Below are 20,887 nucleotides of genomic sequence, written 5' to 3'. Positions count from 1 at the left end.
AATACCGCCCCAGACCATGACGTACCCTCCACCACCAAATCGATCCCGCTCCAGAGTGCAGGCTTCGGTGTAATGCTCATTCCCTCGACAATAAACGCGAGTCCGACCATCACCCCTGGTGAGACAAAACCTCGACTCGTCAGTGAAGAGGACTTTTTGCCAGTCCTGTCTGGTCCAGCGAAGGTTGGTTTGTGCCCATAGGTGACGTCTGGTGAGGACCTGCCTTACAACAGGCCTACAAGCCCTCAGCCCAGCCTCTCTCAGCCTATTGCGGACAGTCTAAGCACTGATGGAGGGATTGTGCGTTCCTGGTGTAACTCTGGCAGTTGTTGTTGCCATCCTGTACCTGCCCCGCAGGTGTGATGTTCGGATGTACCGATCCTGTGCAGGTGTTACACATGATCTGTCGCTGTGAGGACGATCAGCTGTCCGTCCTGTCTCCCTGTAGTGCTGTCTTAGGCGTCTCACAGTACGGACATTGCCATTTATTGCCCTGGCCACATCTGCAGTCCTCATGCCTCTTGCAGCATGCCTAAGGCACGTTCATGCAGATGAGCAGGAACCCTGGGCATCTTTCTTTTGGTGTTTTTCAGAGTCCGTAGAAAGGCCTATTTAGTGTCCTACGTTTTCATAACTGTGACCTTAATGGCCTACCGTCTGTAAGCTGTTAATGTCTTAGCGACTGTTCCACAGGTGCATGTTCATTAATTGTTTATGGTTCATTGATCAAGCATGGGAAACAGTGTTTAAACCCTTTACAATGAAGATCTGTGAAATTATTTGGATTTTTATGAATTATCTTTGAAAGACAGGGTCGAGAAAAAGGGACGTTTCTTTTTTTGCCAGTTAGTCTCTACACCCCTTGTAAAGCGGATTCATGTGTTTAATTTTAAGAAGTGGCATTTTAGTTGTGATACAAACCTTATTAAAACATATAGGCCTATGGGCTAGGCTACATGAAATCTGCGACTATGATTCGAACAAGTCGCAAAAAAATTGCATTTTCTTATGCTGGGCATCAGTCACAAGTGATAATATATAATTCACAAGTGATTGGCTATTGTCACCCATCAGACTATTCTTGATTCAATCTTGTCTTTACATGTAATATATGTGACATTTTGTTATGATTTAGAATGGACAATTATCATGCACCTGTATCGAAACGGGCACTTCAATAGCGAATGAAGGATGCTTCTCCCCATGGTTTATTTTTATACCAGCCAGGTAGGCTAGACTCCTGTAGTAAATAAAACCAATGTTCTTACTATTAGGAAGTTGATACATAAATATAGTAGGCCTAGCCTATAGAAAGCTTATGGGATCCTCCTCTTTTTATTAGCGGCTATCACTCTGTTTTCCCCCGCAATTGCACAGCCTTTAGAAATGCTGCGCAAAATGAGACATGGGCTCTCATGAAGTGTTTGATTAGATTTTCGAATACATTTGCATTGATGTCAGTGATTAGAGGGGCAATGGAGTGCTTAGTACCAGGCAGAAAGTTTGGTAGGCTACTAATGATCAGCAGCAGCATCATAGCTTGGAGAAGCCTAATTAGTGACTAAACGGTCATGTGGAATTTGACTGTCTTCATGACTCGTGACCCCCCGTGTGGCAGTAATACGGTCACCGCAACAGCCAAAGCTGTCCCCGACTAAAACACATCTTGTTGAACCAAAGGTTGTCTGTTCTTTCGACCAATCGATTGGTCTAAGTTTTTTTAAACGTGTATTTTTCCAAATATAGACACACCCTATGTGTTTTAATCAAATCAACTATATATGCATTGAGCTTGTCTGAATGCTTTAAGCTCATTGTTTGATAAAATAAGACACAACTGACTCAAGTGGGAGACAGAGATCAAGTACCAGAAGAACAAAAAACTGTCCCGACCATCCTCCTCCCACTCCTACTGGCGTTTGCAGATTCTGCCATAACGCTCCTGAAATTGCCGGTAATAAGCTACACGAGGAGTCTGCAAACCTTCTCATGTGGAATGCCAATTTATCTTACCATTTCTACTGATCTGTGTGCCAGTTATGGTTTTCATATGCACATTTTCCTGGAGCAGTTTCATTTAATTTATAATAACATCTTTGTATCGCAAAATCATGTGGTAATCCAAATTCTATCCAAGTAATGAAAATGATACGAATCTAAAAAGTAACTTTATTGCCAACTATGTAAAACCAGCCAATAAAGCCAACAAATAAAAACATTGCAGCCTGCCGGTAGAAAATATCCAGATGAAAAAAATAATTATCCTATAAATCACAGTGGCTATGCATGGCCTGTCTGCAACAAACTTGAAACAACTATTAACTTGGGTCCAGCCTGAATCTCCTTGCAACATTGTATAAAATATTCTGGGCCCTCAGAGTTTCCTGAGCCAGTGAGCTCGGGACAGACACAGCTATAGGCTATTTGTGCAAGGGATAAGAAGTAATCAGGTAGGCCTATTTTCTGAAGTTTCCACTGGATCAGAGCATGACATTTTTTCCCTTTTTCACGCTGAGTGGTTATCTAAAGGCGGGGGCGCCACTGGTTTTCGAAGTGGGGGGGACATAAATTCCCGACCCTTCGGAGGTGTCCGCATGGTCCTAAAGCACACTGTTGCTTTGTTTTGTATCACATTCCAAGGATAAAACTTGGGGGGGGGGGGCACAAATTCAATTTCAGAATGTCAGGGGGGAACATCCTCCCCGTCCTCAGTGAAAGTTGTGCCACTGTCTAAAGGTAGATATCTGGAATGATTTTTCAAATACATTGAGGAATTGTCATTCTCAATGGATGTAAAAACCAACTGTTAGCTTGCGGTTTAAGGTTGAAGAAAACATTTACTTTGAGAAGCTCTGCAGCTCATTAGTGGTGGTGCATTAAGCCATTTATATGCCTACATTTGCGAGCAGGCCAGGTAGCCTATAGAGGCCTACTTCTATGCGTAGTTAGGTGCGCGTCATTGACAGGAGCGCTCCAAACAAGACGATGACTAAATTGACAAAACTCGTAAATGGAATGAAATAAACCAGAACTTGTTCCTCACAAGTGTAGCATAGGTTGTGCGCTCTGCAAACAATGTGTCCACTCACTCCAACAATGAGAACGTTAAAAGACTGGAATCGAAATATGTTGAGTGTATTAACAGACATTACCGCAACCCAAAAAACATTGTAGATGAGAAATTATAGGAATTAACGGTACATGTAAGACTGATGATAAATGTAATGGGGAATTGATAGACAATAACAATCAAATGCAATCAATTCACACAATTAGTTTATAAAAACAATGGATGTGCACAAATTGGCGGGAGAGAGACGTGCATTGTGCAGCCACATTCCCATTCTTGGACTATGCCACCCCCGCAGCCTCCGCAATGGATTAGTTCACTGAGATGGGCGTGAATACGACGGGTGTCTCGTGTGCCATAAAATAATAGTGTGTGTGTATATTTGCTACTGCTCGACAATTTTTTGTTGTTGTTGTTGATCAACAGCCTGTTGACCAAACAATCGACCAGTCGAATAATTGGTCACACCTAATTAGTATCCCATGACTATTTGGATGTAAGTGCATGACATTTATTTAGTTGTATCGTTCAATTCAGTGGTGTTTGTATTTGTCATTATTATGTTGGCAAATAATTTTCTGTGTTGTCAGTATTGTGTTCTTTCTATTTTCATGCGTTTGTGCTTGTCTAAAGTGGCTCATTAGGAGTTCCAGCCGGACTGAGCTGGTCTTCAGAACTTTAGTTTGTTTAGATATCTGATCAAACCTGGCTAACCAGATCACCCTAAGCCAGGCGTAGAGCCATAATAAGCCCAAAGGGTGAACTTGTGGTATTTCTGTGTTATAAGAAATACCTGGAAGAGTGATGACTCGGAGGAGGAGGAGGAGGATGCCAGCAGTGCAGACAGTGAGCAGGAAGAGAAAGTTAGATCCAGACGACTTCCTGCTAGAAGGTAAGGATGTAGTGAAGCCTGGCCTTCAGACTGCTAATCTGTACACTTTCGTTTACATTGTGTGAAATCAGAAGCTATATTAGTGTTTTTCTGGCTTTCAAAGTGCTGAATGACTGGGCTTCTTTTTAGCCTTCAGTCACTAACAAAATATGAAATCTGTAAATTCAAATCTGATAATTGTGAAACTTTCTATGTATTTATTACTGAGCATTTAATGTTGTATCAACTATGATATGCATTCTACTATTCTATATTGCAGTGAATATTTGAATTTAGACTCAGAAGGATGACAAAAAAATAACAGGTCAAAATCCCAAAGTCAACCAAAATGATGTTCTGATGAAAGCTCGCAACATACCAGCTACATGGCCCAAAAATCAGGCGATGTCTTATTAGTGTTTTTGCAGTGTCATTTTTGTGGGTTGACTTTATGATTTCCCCCAATTGAGCACTTAGTGCTCTAAAGGCATTTAATGAAGACGTTCACCTGTAACCTTATCACCAATATTATTAATTTTGCTGAGGTCGGGGGTTTGGAAGCTGTCTTAAGGCCATTGGTGTGAGTCAGGTTGTTAGGAGGCACTATAGTCAGCTAGAGCTGTTAGTGGAAAAACTAGTAAGTAGGCTGTCTTGCAGAGTGGCTTTAGAAGTGGTATACATGTGTGTATTTGACTCAATATTTTAGACCACAGACCAAATCATCTACAGTCAAAAAACAGCAGCCTCCAAAGGCAAGGAAAACCAGGAAACAAGAGTCATCTGTGGAGGAAGATGATGATGATGACGATGATGAAGATACCCCAAAGAGACAAACCCGGCGAAGGGTGGCGGCCAAAGTCAGGTATGTCATTGTTTCACTAGTTCAATCTAAAATATGAAGGAAAGTGTTGCCGTTCCACCTTACTTCTGTCACATTACTTTGCATTACATGCGTTGTGTTGGTTTGTTCCAGTTACAAGGAGGACCAGAATGACTTTGAGACAGACTCTGACGACCTGATAGAGATGGAGGGAGCTGAGGTGGAGCCGGAAGATGACAGCGAGACCATTGAGAAGATCATGGACACCAGAACAGGCAAAAAAGGAGGTGATGTATCTTATTGTCAGTATCTCACCTGTATTGTGTTAACCCATCTAGTTAGACATTGCCAGCAGGTGTTGAAAGAGAAGGCAAAGATCTTGTGGCTAGCAGAAGAAGTGATGATATTACCCTGATAGATGAGACATGTTTACTAGAGGCTGCTGCCTAGTTAGGAATTTAAACTGTGAATAAAAATCAGATATTGAAAATATTTGTCAGAATTCTGTGCGTGTATCTATTTTAGCCTGTGGGGCTTCCACTACCCAGTATGCTGTGGAGGAAAACGGGGACCCCGGAGCAGACTATGAGCCTGAGAAGGATGAAGGAGAGACCCATTACCTGATCAAGTGGAAAGGCTGGTCCTATATCCACAACACCTGGGAGAGCATCGACTCCCTCACTCAACAGAAGGTCAAGGGACTGAAGAAACTAGAGAACTTCAAGAAGAAAAACGATGAGCTCAATGCTTGGTGAGGGTTTGTTTTGTACACATAGCTACATACCACTGATGTTTTACCTTTCACTGCTGATGAGTTCTGTTACTTACTGACACTGATTGTCTTCCAAAGGTTGAACAAAGCATCCCCTGAGGATTCAGAATACTACAACTGCCAACAAGAGCTAACCACTGACTTAAATAAGCAGTTCCAAATTTTGGAAAGAGTCATTGGTAAAAATAAAAAATAAACTAAACTCCTTTTGAAATGTAGTCTTCATTCACTTGCAGCAATGGTTCAACAATTAAATTAGATTTATTTGACAAAATGTGATTATTACAACAGACTTACCCTCTTGCTTATCAAAAATATTTCACATACTGTATCATATATTTAGAGAACTGGTGTAATCAAAAATATTTTTCCCCAGCGACTAAAACAGGGAAGACACAGGGACCGTCTGATTTCCCTTGTAAGTTCCTCATATCCTCATCAACATTATCATGATCATATCTTCATCATTATCATACTCAGCACATTTTGATTCTGAAAAGCACTTCAACTAAAGATGATGTTTTCACTGTATATCAGCTCACAGCCACAAGAATGCGTCGTCGTCCAATGAGCCAGAGTACCTGTGTAAGTGGATGGGCCTGCCCTATTCAGAGTGCAGCTGGGAGGATGGAGCTCTGCTGGGGAAGAAGTTCCAGCACTGTATAGACAGCTTCACCAACAGGAACTCCAGTAAAACAGTCCCCTCCAAAGACTGCAAAGTGAGTGAGGAAAGTGTCCCGACTAGATGGATTGCACATGGTATCCTATCACAAATGTTTTATTTAAAGTTGACTATCAGCTAGAACACAAGCACTACAGCTATAGTCATTTTAGAACAGTGCAGTGATTTTCTAACTCTAATTTCAGGTGCTGAAACAGAGGCCCAGATTTGTTGCACTGAAGAACCAGCCATTGTACATTGGGGATGAGAACCTGCAGCTGAGAGATTACCAACTAGATGGACTGAACTGGCTGGCTCACTCCTGGTGCAGGTACACGTCAAGTCACGAGGAATGCTGTATTGAGAAACAGATTATTATGGTTTGGAACATCACATTTAGTGGATATACTGATGCTTTACTGAGGTGTACTGTCAATTACCTGCCATTTAGATAGTTTGAATGTAATTTTTGTAAAAACACTAATTTACATTAAGACTCCATGGTCGGTGTTTTTCAGGTGCAATAGTGTGATCCTGGCTGATGAGATGGGTCTGGGGAAAACCATCCAGACCATCTCATTCCTTTCCTACCTGTTCCACCATCACCAGCTGTATGGGCCCTCTCTGGTGGTGGTGCCCTTGTCCACCCTCACCTCCTGGCAGAGAGAGTTTGACACCTGGGCCCCCGACATGAACGTGGTGGTCTACCTGGGAGATGTGATGAGCAGGAAATCGGTATGGAAATCTGCTTTTTATAGAACTCTAAAGAAGCGTTGTGATCTTGTGTCCAACCAAAAGTAAAAGTTCCCCAATGCTTTGTTTTTGTGTTGAACAGATCCGTGACTATGAGTGGGTATGCCATCAGACGAAGAGAATAAAGTTCAATGCACTTATAACCACGTATGAAATTCTACTGAAAGACAAGGTAAGGCATCAGTATTGCTTGGAAGTATTTTCATACAGTTTAGATATGAGCTTGGATTTGTACTTGCCAAAATAGTACACATTTTTATTTTTATGGAAATAAAAAGTGAATTCTTTGATTGAATGCAACTCTCCGCTCACTCAATTGGTGTGATCTGTCCATAGGCAGTATTGGGGAACATAAACTGGGCCTTCCTGGGTGTGGACGAAGCTCACAGGCTGAAGAATGATGACTCCCTGTTGTACAAAACCCTGATCGAGTTCCGGTCCAACCACAGACTTCTAATCACAGGGACACCACTGCAGAACTCTCTCAAAGAGCTGTGGTCCCTTCTGCACTTCCTCATGCCTGACAAGTATGCACTTCTCTCTATTCAATACATCAGATAAACTTTGGCAAATTCAGACTTTGAGAAGAACAGCCTATACATTTATTTTCATTTACAGTAATCTTATCCCAATCCAATTGTACTTTTCCCCCTCCTGAAGGTTTGAGAATTGGGAAGATTTTGAAAGCGACCATGGTAAAGGGACTGACAATGGCTACCAGAGCCTCCACAAAGTCCTTGAGCCCTTCCTCCTGAGGCGTGTCAAGAAGGATGTGGAGAAATCCCTGCCTGCCAAGGTAGAACAGATCCTCCGTGTGGACATGTCCGCCGTGCAGAAGCAGTACTACAAGTATGTTCCCTCATGTAGCTTTTCTCTATCAATGTTTGCCAGTCTGGACAGATGATTTGAGCAGTATCTAAACTGTCTTACTCCTTGTCATTGACGTTAACTGGTGATGTGTTTGGTGATTGTTTCAGGTGGATTCTGACCAGGAACTTCAGAGCCTTGCAGAAAGGCACCCGAGGCAGCTCCTCTGGTTTCCTCAACATCGTCATGGAACTGAAGAAGTGCACTAACCATGGTTTCCTCATCAGGCAGCCCGAGGAGGAGTGTGACACTCAACAGGAGCACCTGCAGGTAGGACCAGCAATAAGAGCTCAGCTCAACGCATTAAAAGGTGTGTTATGTGAATTAGTCTCTACCTTGCAAATGATAAGACTGTGAACTAATTATCTCCCCTGTTTTTGCTGTTTTGAATGTTGAGAAATACATTGATTAAAATGGAATAGCACGATTCCATGCAACCCACACTAATGTATTGGTTTGTTTAGCGGTGGAGAACAGATTTGACCTCTTACCTTGTGTGAATCTCAGGCGTTGGTGAGGGGCAGTGGGAAGCTGGTGCTACTGGACAAGCTGCTGACCAGACTTCGGGAGAGGGGCAACCGAGTCCTCATCTTCTCCCAGATGGTGCGGATGTTGGACATCCTGGCTGAGTACCTGGCCCTGAAGCGTTACCCATTCCAGGTAGGGTATAACACAGCCCAGGGGATGGTAAGGCAGCAACGCTACCCATTCCAGGTAGGGTATAACACAGCCCAGGGGATGGCAAGACAGCAGCGCTACCCATTCCAGGTAGGGTATAACACAGCCCAGGGTATGGCAAGGCAGCAGCGCTACCCATTCCAGGTAGGGTATAACACAGCCCAGGGGATGGCAAGACAGCAGCGCTACCCATTCCAGGTAGGGTATAACACAGCCCAGGGGATGGCAAGACAGCAGCGCTACCCATTCCAGGTAGGGTATAACACAGCCCAGGGGATGGTAAGGCAGCAGCGCTACCCATTCCAGGTAGGGTATAACACAGCCCAGGGGATGGCAAGGCAGCAGCGCTACCCATTCCAGGTAGGGTATAACACAGCCCAGGGGATGGTAAGGCAGCAACGCTACCCATTCCAGGTAGGGTATAACACAGCCCAGGGGATGGTAAGGCAGCAACGCTACCCATTCCAGGTAGGGTATAACACAGCCCAGGGGATGGTAAGGCAGCAACGCTACCCATTCCAGGTAGGGTATAACACAGCCCAGGGGATGGTAAGGCAGCAACGCTACCCATTCCAGGTAGGGTATAACACAGCCCAGGGGATGGCAAGACAGCAGCGCTACCCATTCCAGGTAGGGTATAACACAGCCCAGGGGATGGCAAGACAGCAGCGCTACCCATTCCAGGTAGGGTATAACACAGCCCAGGGGATGGCAAGACAGCAGCGCTACCCATTCCAGGTAGGGTATAACACAGCCCAGGGGATGGCAAGACAGCAGCGCTACCCATTCCAGGTAGGGTATAACACAGCCCAGGGGATGGCAAGACAGCAGCGCTACCCATTCCAGGTAGGGTATAACACAGCCCAGGGGATGGCAAGGCAGCAACGCTACCCATTCCAGGTAGGGTATAACACAGCCCAGGGGATGGTAAGGCAGCAGGTCCAAACCTTCAGTAGTCTACCTCCTGTTGTTCTTGTATTCAGTATGACTTCTCCTTGTTAGTTCTTTTACATCTCCATTATATGTTTTGTTTATTCCATGTGTAACTCTGTGTTGTATATCTCAAACTGCTATGTTTTATCTTGGCCAGGTCGCAGTTGCAAATGAGAACTTGTTCTCAACTAGCCTACCTGGTTAAATAAAGGTGGGAAAAAAAGTTTAAAAAATGTGTTATTCCATATTTATTATATTGACTTAGTGAGGGCGTTTACAGTAGAGGAGCCGTTGAGATATTGGAGCAGTGTTGGCGTCAACTCTGGTGTTAACCGGCTCATGTGTCAGTTTTGCAGCACACATGCACTGGCAGACTGATAGTGTATATGGTTATTTTTATCCTCAAGTTATTTTTGATGTGGACTGGCTGGTCCCCAAAGCCAGAGTGCACACTGTCTTCGTGCTGGGCTTTAGCATGGTTAAATCACTGTAGACATAGTTTTACTGCTGTATTGCTCTTTGACAATATGCTGCTTGCCTGATGGATCGTATAATGGCATGTATAGCTGAGCGTTGCTCAGTGGCATCTTAGGGCGGAGGGCGTTTCGGCAAGGTTCCAAGGTTTGAGGTCTCTCCTTCCCTCTCTTCTCAGCGCCTGGATGGTTCCATAAAGGGAGAAATACGAAAACAGGCACTTGACCACTTTAATGCTGAAGGCTCTGAGGTATGTAATCGGAACTATGTGATGTTTTAGCTGTTGCAGATTGGAGGGGTTGATCATTTCAGTGTTTGTCAGCTCTAGATCTGCGTCAGGGCTTAGTTATGTTTCAGTTACTCTGAATGATTATGCGCAAGGAGATGTATATATCGTCAAGATTACCATATTGATACTAGAATCTCAATTTCTTTGAGTGTTAGGATTTTCCACGTAGAAGTTATGATATTCTGTTAAGAATTTTTTATTTTTAAGAAGTTATAACAACATATCTAATTACCCATACAATTAAAGCCACATTAACAATTATCACTCTTGACATGTTTTTCAACTTCAAGCATTTAATCCCTTTGCGATGTTCATCAGGTCGGCTGTGATGCACTATGTAAGGTGGTTAGTTTTTTTAATATAATAATTTCTCCTCTCTGTCCAGGACTTCTGTTTCCTGCTGTCCACCAGGGCTGGAGGGCTGGGGATCAACCTGGCATCTGCAGACACTGTGGTCATCTTTGACTCTGACTGGAATCCTCAGAATGACCTGCAGGCTCAGGCCAGGGCTCACAGGATTGGCCAGAAGAAACAGGTAACCACATGTAGACCCATAGTGATTAGTATGGAGGGCAGGCTTGGCTAAGCACAAGCTGATTTGATTCTGCTAACTTGAGCAGAGCCGTCATGGAAATGTTGGTCGTAGCCAAATTTCCAAGTAAGACACAAGCATATCGCTACGCCTGCAATAACAACTGCTAAATATGTGAATGTGACCAATTAACATTTGATTTGATTGAAATATCTCCTTGTCTCAATGAACAGGTGAATATCTATCGCTTGGTCACAAAGGGATCTGTGGAGGAAGAAATTATTGAGCGAGCCAAGAAGAAGATGGTTTTGGACCATCTTGTCATTCAGAGAATGGACACCACTGGTCGAACTGTATTGGATAACAACTCTGGAAATTCTAAGTAAGGAAACTTTAACATGGAATCTGTTAGTCTGGATATAGCTTTATGTTTGACTAGTAACTCCTGAAAACATGAGGTTCCTCAGATTCTTAACAACATCAACTTCTTTTCACAGTTCCAACCCATTCAACAAAGATGAGTTGACTGCCATCCTGAAGTTTGGAGCTGAAGATCTGTTCAAAGAGGCAGAAGGAGAGGAGACTGAACCTACGGTACATAGAGAGACACATTTCTATTGATTATGTGCTTTGAAAAGAGTTGAAACTGGTGTTTCGTAAGAGTATTAATGACAGAATTTCATACTTCCATATTTACCAAATGTCTGTGTTACTTGTAATTTACCTTGTGCTGTTCTCTTTTGGCCCTTGCAGGAGATGGATATTGATGAGATCTTGCGGTTGGCTGAAACCAGAGAAAGCGACCACGGATCATGTGCCACAGATGAGCTTCTCTCTCAGTTCAAGGTACCTAGAAGTTGATCCAACTCTGAGCCTGATTTGAACAAAATCTGCAGGAATACCTTTAGCTACTACACTAGCCACTCTACTCCCAGTCTCAGACCAGTACATGTGTTCTGTGTTCCTCCAGGTGGCCAACTTCTCCAACATGGAGGAGAGTGCTCCAGACCTGGTGGAGCGCACGGTGCCTGACTGGGACGACATCATCCCTGAGGACCAGAGGCAGAAGCTGGAGGAGGAGCAGAAGCAGAAGGAGATGGAGGACATCTACATGCTGCCCAGGAGCAGGAGCTCCAACAAGAGGGTAAGCAGGAGAGAACATATATATATACACACACACACACACACACACACACACATCTCACGTTAGCGCTCCTGCTCTAGAGAGAAGAACTATGTGACTGCTCCATGGTGCAGCACAGTTGACTGTGTGTGTGTGTGTGTGTGTGTGTGTGTGAAGGGGCTTTCCTAGTGTGCTGCTGAGCTGTGTACTCTACTACTCTCAGTCAGGGGGATATGATGGGGTGGTCATGAGTAATGAGGTTTTTACTGCCTGCCTCGGTGTAGGGGATTCCACTGTATGTGAAGCTTCCCTTAATAAATTATTAGGTTTTATTTCAGTGGGTCTTTCTATCACACAGATAATACCCTCTCCTGTTGAAGATCTAAATTCATGAAATGCATGGAAGAGTCATCTCGAAATGTTTCAATATGGTGATAAATTATTATTATTGATTAGATTTGATCATGATTTTATTTCTTATTATTGTAAACACGCATAATTTAAGCATTCAGAAGTATCCATAACACAAAAAGGCACTTGGCAACTACATTCAGTAGGAATTAGGTTTTGCTTGTTGTGTCTGAAGGTTGTCTTGTGTCTTGCAGCCCCAGGCTAACGACAGTGACAGTGACATTGGCTCCAAGCTGAAGCACCGTTCCTCAGGCTCTGAGAGCGAGACGGACGACAGCGGCGATGACAAGAAGCCAAAGAGGAGAGGCAGGCCCAGAGCCCGCAAGAACAACGTGGAGGGTTTTACTGATGCAGAGATCCGCAGGTACAGTATGTAGGTGTCTTTATACATTAAACCGAATGGTTTCTCAATGTTTCATTAAATGGTTAAGGTTAATGTTTTACTCTTTCCTTTATCAGGTTCATCAAGGCTTACAAGAAATTTGCAGCTCCGCTTGAAAGGCTGGAGTGCATTGCCCGGGACTCTGAGCTGGTGGAAAAATCCCAGGCAGACCTGAAGAGACTGGGAGAGCTGATCCACAACAGCTGTGTGACGGCTGTCCAAGAGCACGAAGAGCACCTCAGAGAGAACCCCAGTGAAGGTGTGACATTCTGACTGTGCATGACTCAGTTTTTGGAGAATTATGGCTAACAAGTGTGTTGTAATGTTTTTACTCATGTACACCCTGTTCCTTTAGCCAAAGGTCCTGGGAAGCGCAGAGGTATAAACATCAAAATCTCAGGAGTGCAGGTCAATGCCAAGTCCATCATTCAGCATGAGGAGGAGTTTGAGCCACTGCACAAAGTTGTGCCAGCTAATCCTGCTGAGAGAAACAAGTAAGATACCATTGCAGGTATATCTGAGGCATGTGAAACATTTTATCAGATGAATATGCACAGAAAATAAATATTCCTATACGGGTTGAAAATGGTAGATTTGGACACTAATAAGTGAGTAAATCAAAACGCAGTGGCTGTACAGTAACATGCTATACATGACGACAAAGCTTAGGGTCTCCGCTTCACAGCTCTGTATGGGTTTTGACTGACAGCCGTTCTGAACTTGAGCCTCTACGTGCAACTTGAAGTTGCAGATTGCGATTTTGTAATAGATTTTGAATTGCGTAAACAACAGTAATTATGTGATGGGGGGGATTTAGGGCTGTGTTCAAAACAACTACAAGTGTGCTTACTCTAGTTCATCAACTGCGCAGCTAGGAGAGCTCAAAAAAACAATTTTTATTTGAAGACTTGAGTCATAAAAGTGCATTAAAATTACTTAGGAACTGTGCACACTTTGTAGAGGTGTGTGGCTACTTGGAGACACCAGTTTGATCTCTCACTCAAACCCTTGTCATTTTTTTTGTCTTATGTTGCAACTACCCCAAATTTCTAAGAGAATTCTTACCATGTTTACTGAGTATTTTCAGATTTTGTTATCAACAAATACGTCTAATACAGTAAATGTAAAATCCACATAAAATCAACAGTGTAATTTTTGGATTGTCTTGTCAGGTGAACTGTTGTCTACCTCTAGTCTAATAATTTACCATAATCTCCAAACTGTTCCCTATTAATTGCTACCATGGTTATGCATTTCCATATTTTTTCTGTTAGAAACATTTCAATGTATCCCTATCCATATAGGCCAATTCTCACGACTGTAAAGGGTTAAAGTTGTAACAACTGATGCAGACACCAGAGCATCATCTTGATGGGCAGCAGTAGCAGAGGGTTTGACCACCTCTCCTCCTCCTTCCTGCCTTAGGTTCCAACTGACCTGCAGAGTGAAGGTGCCTCACTTTGACGTGGACTGGGATCTGCAGGATGACACTCAACTGTTGCTGGGGGTCTATGAGCATGGCTACGGCAACTGGGATCTGATGAAGACCGATCCGGATCTCAAACTTGCAGACAAGGTAACCATCAGAATGTCAGAATCAAATATTTCTCAGATAGCTGTGGAACTCAAAGCGGTGTGGGTGCATTTTATTCTTCTGGTAACAAATTGTATTCAAATCTGTATTCCAGATTATCCCCGATGACCCAGACAAGAAACCCCAAGGGAAGCAGTTGCAGGGCAGAGTGGACTATCTTCTGAAGACGTTGAAGAAAGAAGTGGACAGTAAAGATGTCACTAAGGACGAGGTAAGCAAAGACCTCGCTGCTCTGTTTATCAGGACCATAGGGAATGGTAATGCCTATGCATCTGAACCCCTTGGATTATCTATATGCAAATCCATTCAGTAATGCTCTTCCTTACATTCTGTCTGGTATTGGTCTCTTCACAATAGAGCACATATCCCCTTGGCTGATCATATCTCCCTCCCTCAGGTCAAAGTGAAGCAGAAGAAGCCTCGCGTGAAGAAAGAGAACAAGGCCCCCAAAGATGAGCAGGGAAATTACATTTCCTCCCCTCGCCTGTCAGACAACCCCTCCGAGGAAGGGGAGGTGAGGGTAAGTCACCTCGAAAGACCCAGCACAACCTGCCTATAAAAACCACCTGCCTTTTCACAAGGGAATTTCCTGTTGGTTACAGAATACCAGGATAGAGAACACAATGGCAACATGATGCAGTCTTTGTAATCCACCAGAACTGGTTTACTTATTTACCTTTCTGCTTTTTATTTAACCAGGATGACGGGACAGAAAAAACTCCCTCAAAGAAGAGACAGAAGAAAAAGGATAACAAAGAGAACAAAGAAAAACAGGGAACTCATAAAAAAGAGGTGGAAAAAGACAAAAAACGTCCCAAGACAAAAAAAGAAAAGGTACTTTAGCAGTCGTGAACTTTATGCATTGTGCTGCGGTAGTATACAATTTCACACCCACTAACCTTTCCTGTGTCTGAACAAATGGGGAACTTTTGTTAGATGGATGGATGAACAGATTAGGTTATCAGATTGTTCTTGGACCAGCAGGTTGAAGTGTCGCTGTGCAGGTGTTTGTGTGAAGATCTGTGTTGCCCTGCTGAGTGGTGTCTGTTGTTTGTCTGTGTTTCAGGCTAAAGGAGCCAAAGGGAAGAAGCCCCAGGGGCCGGTCCACATTACTGCTGGAAGTGACCCTGTTCCCATCGGAGAGGATGACGACGAGCTGGACCAGGAGACCTTCAGCATTGTGAGTTATTACACCATGTCCCTACTGACGTGGACAGGATAAGGATATATTATTCACAACATACAAGACTAATGTAGGTGTTAATAACATTTTACATTTAAGCAATAAGGCCCGAGGGGGTGTGGTTATATGACCACGACTAAGGGCTGTTCTTAGCAGTGTTATATTGGCCATATAACACAAACCCCCGAGGTGCCTTGTTGCTATTATAAACTGGTTACCAACGTAATTAGAACAGTAAACAATTAGTTTTGCGTCAAAACGTTGGTAAATTGTCTCTCATACCATGGCTTTCAGGAGCCAAACTAGTTATTTAGCAGACGCTTTTATCCAGAGCAACTTATAAGAGCAATTACACACAACAGATTTTTCACCTAGTCGGCTTGGGGATTCGAACCAGTGACCTTTCAGTTTCTGGCCCAACACTGAACCGCTAGGCTACCTGCCGCCAACCATAAGCCATTTAACGTGTCAAACATAATGGAGGTGCCGCTACAAATGTAAGATCTTCATTTGATCACTCTTTTGTTGTTGAATTGTCCTGCACAGCAGGAAATGCAAACATGTAGTGTGTTTTAGTTTTTATAAGGTTTCTAAAGTTTGTAATTTCAACTTTGAAATCTGACTTGATTTGCCCTAATGAAAAATGTTTAAATCCCTGCAAAAAATGTCATTAATTATAATCCACATAATAATTCACATTTACTGTTGCTGCAGGATTATTGTCCTGTTGTAGCTAACTGGATCAAATTCAGATCCTACATCTGTACAGCAGGGGATAATTGAAACATATGGATCATTTTTGACTAAGAGCTCGCTTTTACTTAGCTGAGTAAACTGTGTGTGTCTGTCCAGTGTAAGGAGCGCATGAGGCCGGTGAAGAAGGCTCTGAAACAGCTGGATAAGCCTGACGAGGGCCTGTCTGTTCAGGAGCAGCTCCAACACACGCGCACCTGCCTGCTGAAGATAGGAGACCGCATCACTGAGTGTCTTAAAGCCTACAGCGACCCAGAGCATGTCAAAACATGGCGTCGGTAAGCCCTCATTCAACCACAAGATAGTTGTGAAGGTTTGATTATGAAACCTACTCCGTGGTCATTTAGGTCAGTCTTATGTTTTTAATTGTGATACCATTTGAGTTTCATTAAAATCGTTCTCCATATTAAGGGTAACTCTTACTAAGTTGTCTCTTTGTTTGGCAGGAATCTCTGGATTTTTGTGTCCAAGTTCACAGAGTTCGGAGCGAGGAAGCTTCACAAGCTGTACAAGATGGCACAGAAGAAGCGGTCTCAGGAGGAGGAGGTGAGCTGATTTCTTTTCTCCCAGTATCAAAACTAGTGCTGAGCGATAAACCGATCTTTCGTTTTTTCCCGGTTATTAAACAACTAATTGCCCGGCAGCGGTTCAATTATTTGAATTCCATTTCGTTTTTTTGTGTGTTTTTTTGTGAGCCTAAATATACAACCTAGTTTAGCGCAGAAACTTGGTAATCAACTACAATGGCCGTAATCATTGCGCCATTTTTTCCCCAGACGGATCAGACAGAAAGAGGCGAAGCTAGAGGGTTACACTCTTGCCAAATCTGTCCAAAATAAACTTAATGCATTTCTGTGGGCTTATTTTGGACCTGAACTTTTAGCCTGCCTTTCGGATGACGACTACCATTATCAGGGCATTGACATGAGCATCTCGTCATTGTATACAAATCTCTGGACGGATACACTTTTACACCCGCTACGTTAGATTCACACAGAACGCATGTGAGCAAAATGTACACAACATAACGACGAGGGACAGAGACACTTTGAAGAACTAGTGAAACTATTTTGCCAAAACAGCTCTGCGGCATGAGCAGGCTAGCTAAATAGGATTACTAAAGACTGTTCAGTATGGGGAGTGCATAACATTAGATGGCCTGGCTGGCTGACTGTTAATGCCTGAGATGAGATGATTACTTTTAAGGAATGAAAAAGAATGGTCATCAAATTCCTATTTTTCTATTGATGTCTATACAATGTGGACCTGATGGAGACAATGGAGTATCTTCTATGTTTTGCCAATTGAATGTTTGCAATTTTTTGCTTTGAAATTTCCATTAAAATGTCTAAAATCATTATACGTCATTATTTCATAATACATTATTATTTTTTTATGTTTATTGAAACTGAAAACCATGATTACTTTTTAAGAATCAAAATGACCTCCAAAAGCATTAATCGCTCAGCACTAATCAAAACTTTCAGGTTTTTGTAACAAGTACAGTCAGCCAATCATTTATCTGATCTTTTTGCTCAGTCCTCTGCTTAACCCTTCCATTGTCCTTTGCTCATTTTCAGAAGGAGCATAGAAAAAAGGGGGATGACATGTCGGGCAAGAAGAAGTCTTTCAGAGCAGAGGCGTCTAGTTCCAGTCGAGACTCCACCAGCACCCAGCCATTGTCTAAGTCTCATCCAGGCATGCCTCATCCCTCTCCCACATCCCCCCAAGGTCACCACAGAGAAGGCTATAACAAATCCAACAACAGACACTTTGGAAATGATGGTAAGAGCTGTTTATTTGGTCTTATCAAATCTGAAGTATACAATTCTACAACTTGGCAGCAATTGTGAGGAGTTCTAATTTTACAAATGAGCACAACATATCTCATGGCCCACTGTATTTTATCTCATGATGACAGATCGAGGAGATTGGCAGAGAGATCGTAAATACAACTACCCTGGAAATAGCAACCAATCCTGGCAAGGCGAGCGACATCATCCATATGACGCCCATCGGTATAAGGACCATCACTATGGAGACCGTCGTCCACGTGAAGACTCCTACCGCAGTAGCTGTAGTAGTTACCGTAGCGGCAGCAGCAACTCCACGCGGAAGAGGCCATATGACCAGTATGACAACGACCAGGATCACAGGGACCGCCGGGCCTATTACGACAGGTGAGAAACACTCACAATTAGGCCTCATCTTTACAAACCCAATGATGTCTAGATTTTGTATTGTCAGTATTGGAATGTAATGCTAAAACCATAACTGTTGTGGTAGCTTGTAGCTCTGTAGTAGTAAGCTTTGTAAGACATCATCCCTCTCACTTCAGACATCCAGACGCGAAGCGGAGACGGGGCGATGACTTCCGTCCTCCCCAAGACTTCAGGAGTGGAGGAGGCCATCCCCAGGACTTCAGGGGGAGGATGCTGGAGCAAAGGGGGCCAACAGGGCAAGAACACTTCACCCGGCCCTATCCAGACAACCCTCCCCTGCTGGACCCACACTCCCCACAGGCTCAGAAGTCACCCCAGGACTCGCGCTCGCCAAACGCAGAGCGGACTGCAGAGCATAAAGCAGCAGGGGCTGATTTAAACTGGAACAACAGGAAGACATGAGGCCTGTCGCTGACTGGAAAGGTGTTGTGTCCAGGTGAGGAACACAGTGGTGATACTGAAGGACAGGTCTGCGCTGGCTAGACTCACTGTTTCGCTTGGCCAGACATAACCTCAGTCGTAAACGGAATTGACAAATACTCTGTTTACCAGCAAACACCAAACTCTCCACATCCCTCCCCCAGGTGTGATTGTGGTAACGATCTGTGTCTGTGCCCATGTAGAAAAGTGTTCGACATTACGAAATATGTATCACACTAAGAAATGTTTTTGTTGTTGAAATGACAGATAATCAGTCAGTGTTAGTGATGAGTCTGTAGAATGCCTGTGGATAGTTAGTCCTATGGACTATTATGTGGGGAGATTACGATGCCCGAAAGGTTGATGATGACTGATCTGGAAACATTGAAGTGTCTGAAGTATTTGGCCTTTTTAAATGTTAGCGGTATGGTATTATTCCCAAATACTTTGGTTATTTTTTTGAGTTTAGCTATGCCATTATAATAATAAAAGTAATGTTTATTCATCTTGACCTGGTTATGAAACTATCATAATTTCATAAAGAGATGCCCCTTCTTTCCTGAATCAAAATAAGTGCATCCTTCTGTCTAAATTGAAGACGAATAGTAAGTTAGTCACGCCAGTACCTAGTTCTCAGAATTGCTATTTAAAATGTTTTAATGAGCATTTGTCATTAGTGTTGATAATCATTCTTCTGTAAAGACATTCATTGCCATTGTCTTTTTTTTGTTTATGATAACCACTGACCCGCTAATAAGTTAAAGGACCTAATGAGAAGGACATGGTTATAAACATTATTTAAGGTAATTTGTTGTGCAAAGCTTCAGAAGAACACTGACTGTTAAAGCTATCCCTAACAACGTTTATTTGTAGATGTGCAAAGAATTTGCCATTTAAACCATATTTCTCTCTATCCTATGTATGAATGGTACTTTTGCATCTTACATTGCACAATTAGTACTGCACTCTACTGGCTTATTCAACCCGTAAAAGTATTGTACTATGTTTGAGAAGAATCTGGAAATCATTTTTTCATTTTCTATAGTTAAGGTTATGCGATTCCCAGTGACAGCAGTGTAACCACTGATAGATTTTCTAAGGGACACTTGAGTGTTTACGGATGTGGTTGATGACAAGCTGTTATTGGTCATTCTGTTTTAGTGCCAAACCAGAGACTGGCCCTGCTGTGGTTCTTATGATTTCTGGTGTGCTTCTCCAGTTGTGCCTTATTTCTGTGTATATTTTCATACTGTATATCCTACTGGACACATGTCAATTCAACGTAATTTAATTGAAATGACATGGAAACAACTTTGATTCAACCAGTGTGTGTGCCCAGTGGGATGGGTTATGGACATTACTGTACTCCACTACAGAGATGATGCAGTATTAAACAGTCATGTTTTGAGATTGTTCTCAATGGATGATTGTGTAACGTGGCATGCTTGTTAAGCGAAGACTGGTGGTGGGAACAAAATTATATTGTTTGTCATGTTCTTCTGCAACTCCCCAAAAGATCTTGGGAAAAATGATTTACACAGATGAATCAGTGTTATGTCCTCTGTGGGCAGATCTGTTAGAAGGAATAGCCAACCAACACAACCTTCCTTTTCTCCACGCTACAGTCCCTGGACCTGTGTTCTTGAAAACAAGCCTAAATAATTTATATTTGTGAGAGCCACTCCACGTGAAATATACTGTCAATATGTTTATAGTCATATGTATTAAACTTTGCTACATTATAAAACATATGTCCACTGATTCATCCAGTATAGTCTAAGACCTAAAGGCATCCATCCGCATGCTTCACATCTGGGACAGTTCGTGCATATATTATGACAAGTTTGTGTATGTATGTCTAGTTGAAGTCGGAAGTTTACATCCACTTAGGTTGGAGTCATTAAAACTCATTTTTCAACTACTCCACAAATTTCTTGTTAACAAACTGTAGTTTTGGCAAGTCTGTTAGGACATCTACTTTCTGCATGACACATGTCATTTTTCCAACAATTGTTTACAGACAGATTATTTCACTTATAATTCACTGTATCACAATTCCAGTGTGTCAGAAATGTACAT

At 42.8% G+C, this 20,887-nt stretch overlaps 1 protein-coding gene across 2 annotated transcripts in view; it reads left to right on the top strand.

The window, feature by feature from the left end:
• The window catches only part of LOC120066267 (chromodomain-helicase-DNA-binding protein 2-like), a 38,992-nt gene extending 18,443 nt beyond the window's left edge, over positions 1-20,549 (top strand). For both annotated transcript variants that reach the window (XM_039017522.1, XM_039017521.1), the window contains 33 exons: positions 3,858-3,962; positions 4,648-4,803; positions 4,915-5,048; positions 5,287-5,512; positions 5,612-5,712; positions 5,910-5,951; positions 6,071-6,252; positions 6,401-6,525; positions 6,713-6,929; positions 7,030-7,119; positions 7,284-7,474; positions 7,608-7,796; positions 7,925-8,084; positions 8,322-8,474; positions 10,078-10,149; positions 10,574-10,723; positions 10,954-11,102; positions 11,218-11,314; positions 11,474-11,566; positions 11,691-11,864; positions 12,449-12,618; positions 12,714-12,895; positions 12,992-13,130; positions 14,062-14,212; positions 14,325-14,441; positions 14,628-14,750; positions 14,930-15,064; positions 15,297-15,410; positions 16,266-16,444; positions 16,613-16,712; positions 17,747-17,951; positions 18,088-18,346; positions 18,505-20,549. In XM_039017522.1, the coding sequence (XP_038873450.1) occupies positions 3,858-3,962; positions 4,648-4,803; positions 4,915-5,048; positions 5,287-5,512; positions 5,612-5,712; positions 5,910-5,951; positions 6,071-6,252; positions 6,401-6,525; positions 6,713-6,929; positions 7,030-7,119; positions 7,284-7,474; positions 7,608-7,796; positions 7,925-8,084; positions 8,322-8,474; positions 10,078-10,149; positions 10,574-10,723; positions 10,954-11,102; positions 11,218-11,314; positions 11,474-11,566; positions 11,691-11,864; positions 12,449-12,618; positions 12,714-12,895; positions 12,992-13,130; positions 14,062-14,212; positions 14,325-14,441; positions 14,628-14,750; positions 14,930-15,064; positions 15,297-15,410; positions 16,266-16,444; positions 16,613-16,712; positions 17,747-17,951; positions 18,088-18,346; positions 18,505-18,790 (4,966 nt within the window). In that variant the 3' untranslated portion in view covers positions 18,791-20,549. The remainder of the gene's footprint in view (positions 1-3,857; positions 3,963-4,647; positions 4,804-4,914; positions 5,049-5,286; positions 5,513-5,611; positions 5,713-5,909; positions 5,952-6,070; positions 6,253-6,400; positions 6,526-6,712; positions 6,930-7,029; positions 7,120-7,283; positions 7,475-7,607; positions 7,797-7,924; positions 8,085-8,321; positions 8,475-10,077; positions 10,150-10,573; positions 10,724-10,953; positions 11,103-11,217; positions 11,315-11,473; positions 11,567-11,690; positions 11,865-12,448; positions 12,619-12,713; positions 12,896-12,991; positions 13,131-14,061; positions 14,213-14,324; positions 14,442-14,627; positions 14,751-14,929; positions 15,065-15,296; positions 15,411-16,265; positions 16,445-16,612; positions 16,713-17,746; positions 17,952-18,087; positions 18,347-18,504) is intronic.
• The last annotated feature ends 338 nt before the right edge of the window (positions 20,550-20,887 follow it).

The sequence above is a fragment of the Salvelinus namaycush genome, chromosome 21, assembly GCF_016432855.1.
Source record: "Salvelinus namaycush isolate Seneca chromosome 21, SaNama_1.0, whole genome shotgun sequence".
Lineage (NCBI taxonomy): Eukaryota > Metazoa > Chordata > Actinopteri > Salmoniformes > Salmonidae > Salvelinus > Salvelinus namaycush.
Note: the sequence above shows the minus strand (reverse complement) of the source record. Positions and strands in the feature narration are given on the sequence as shown.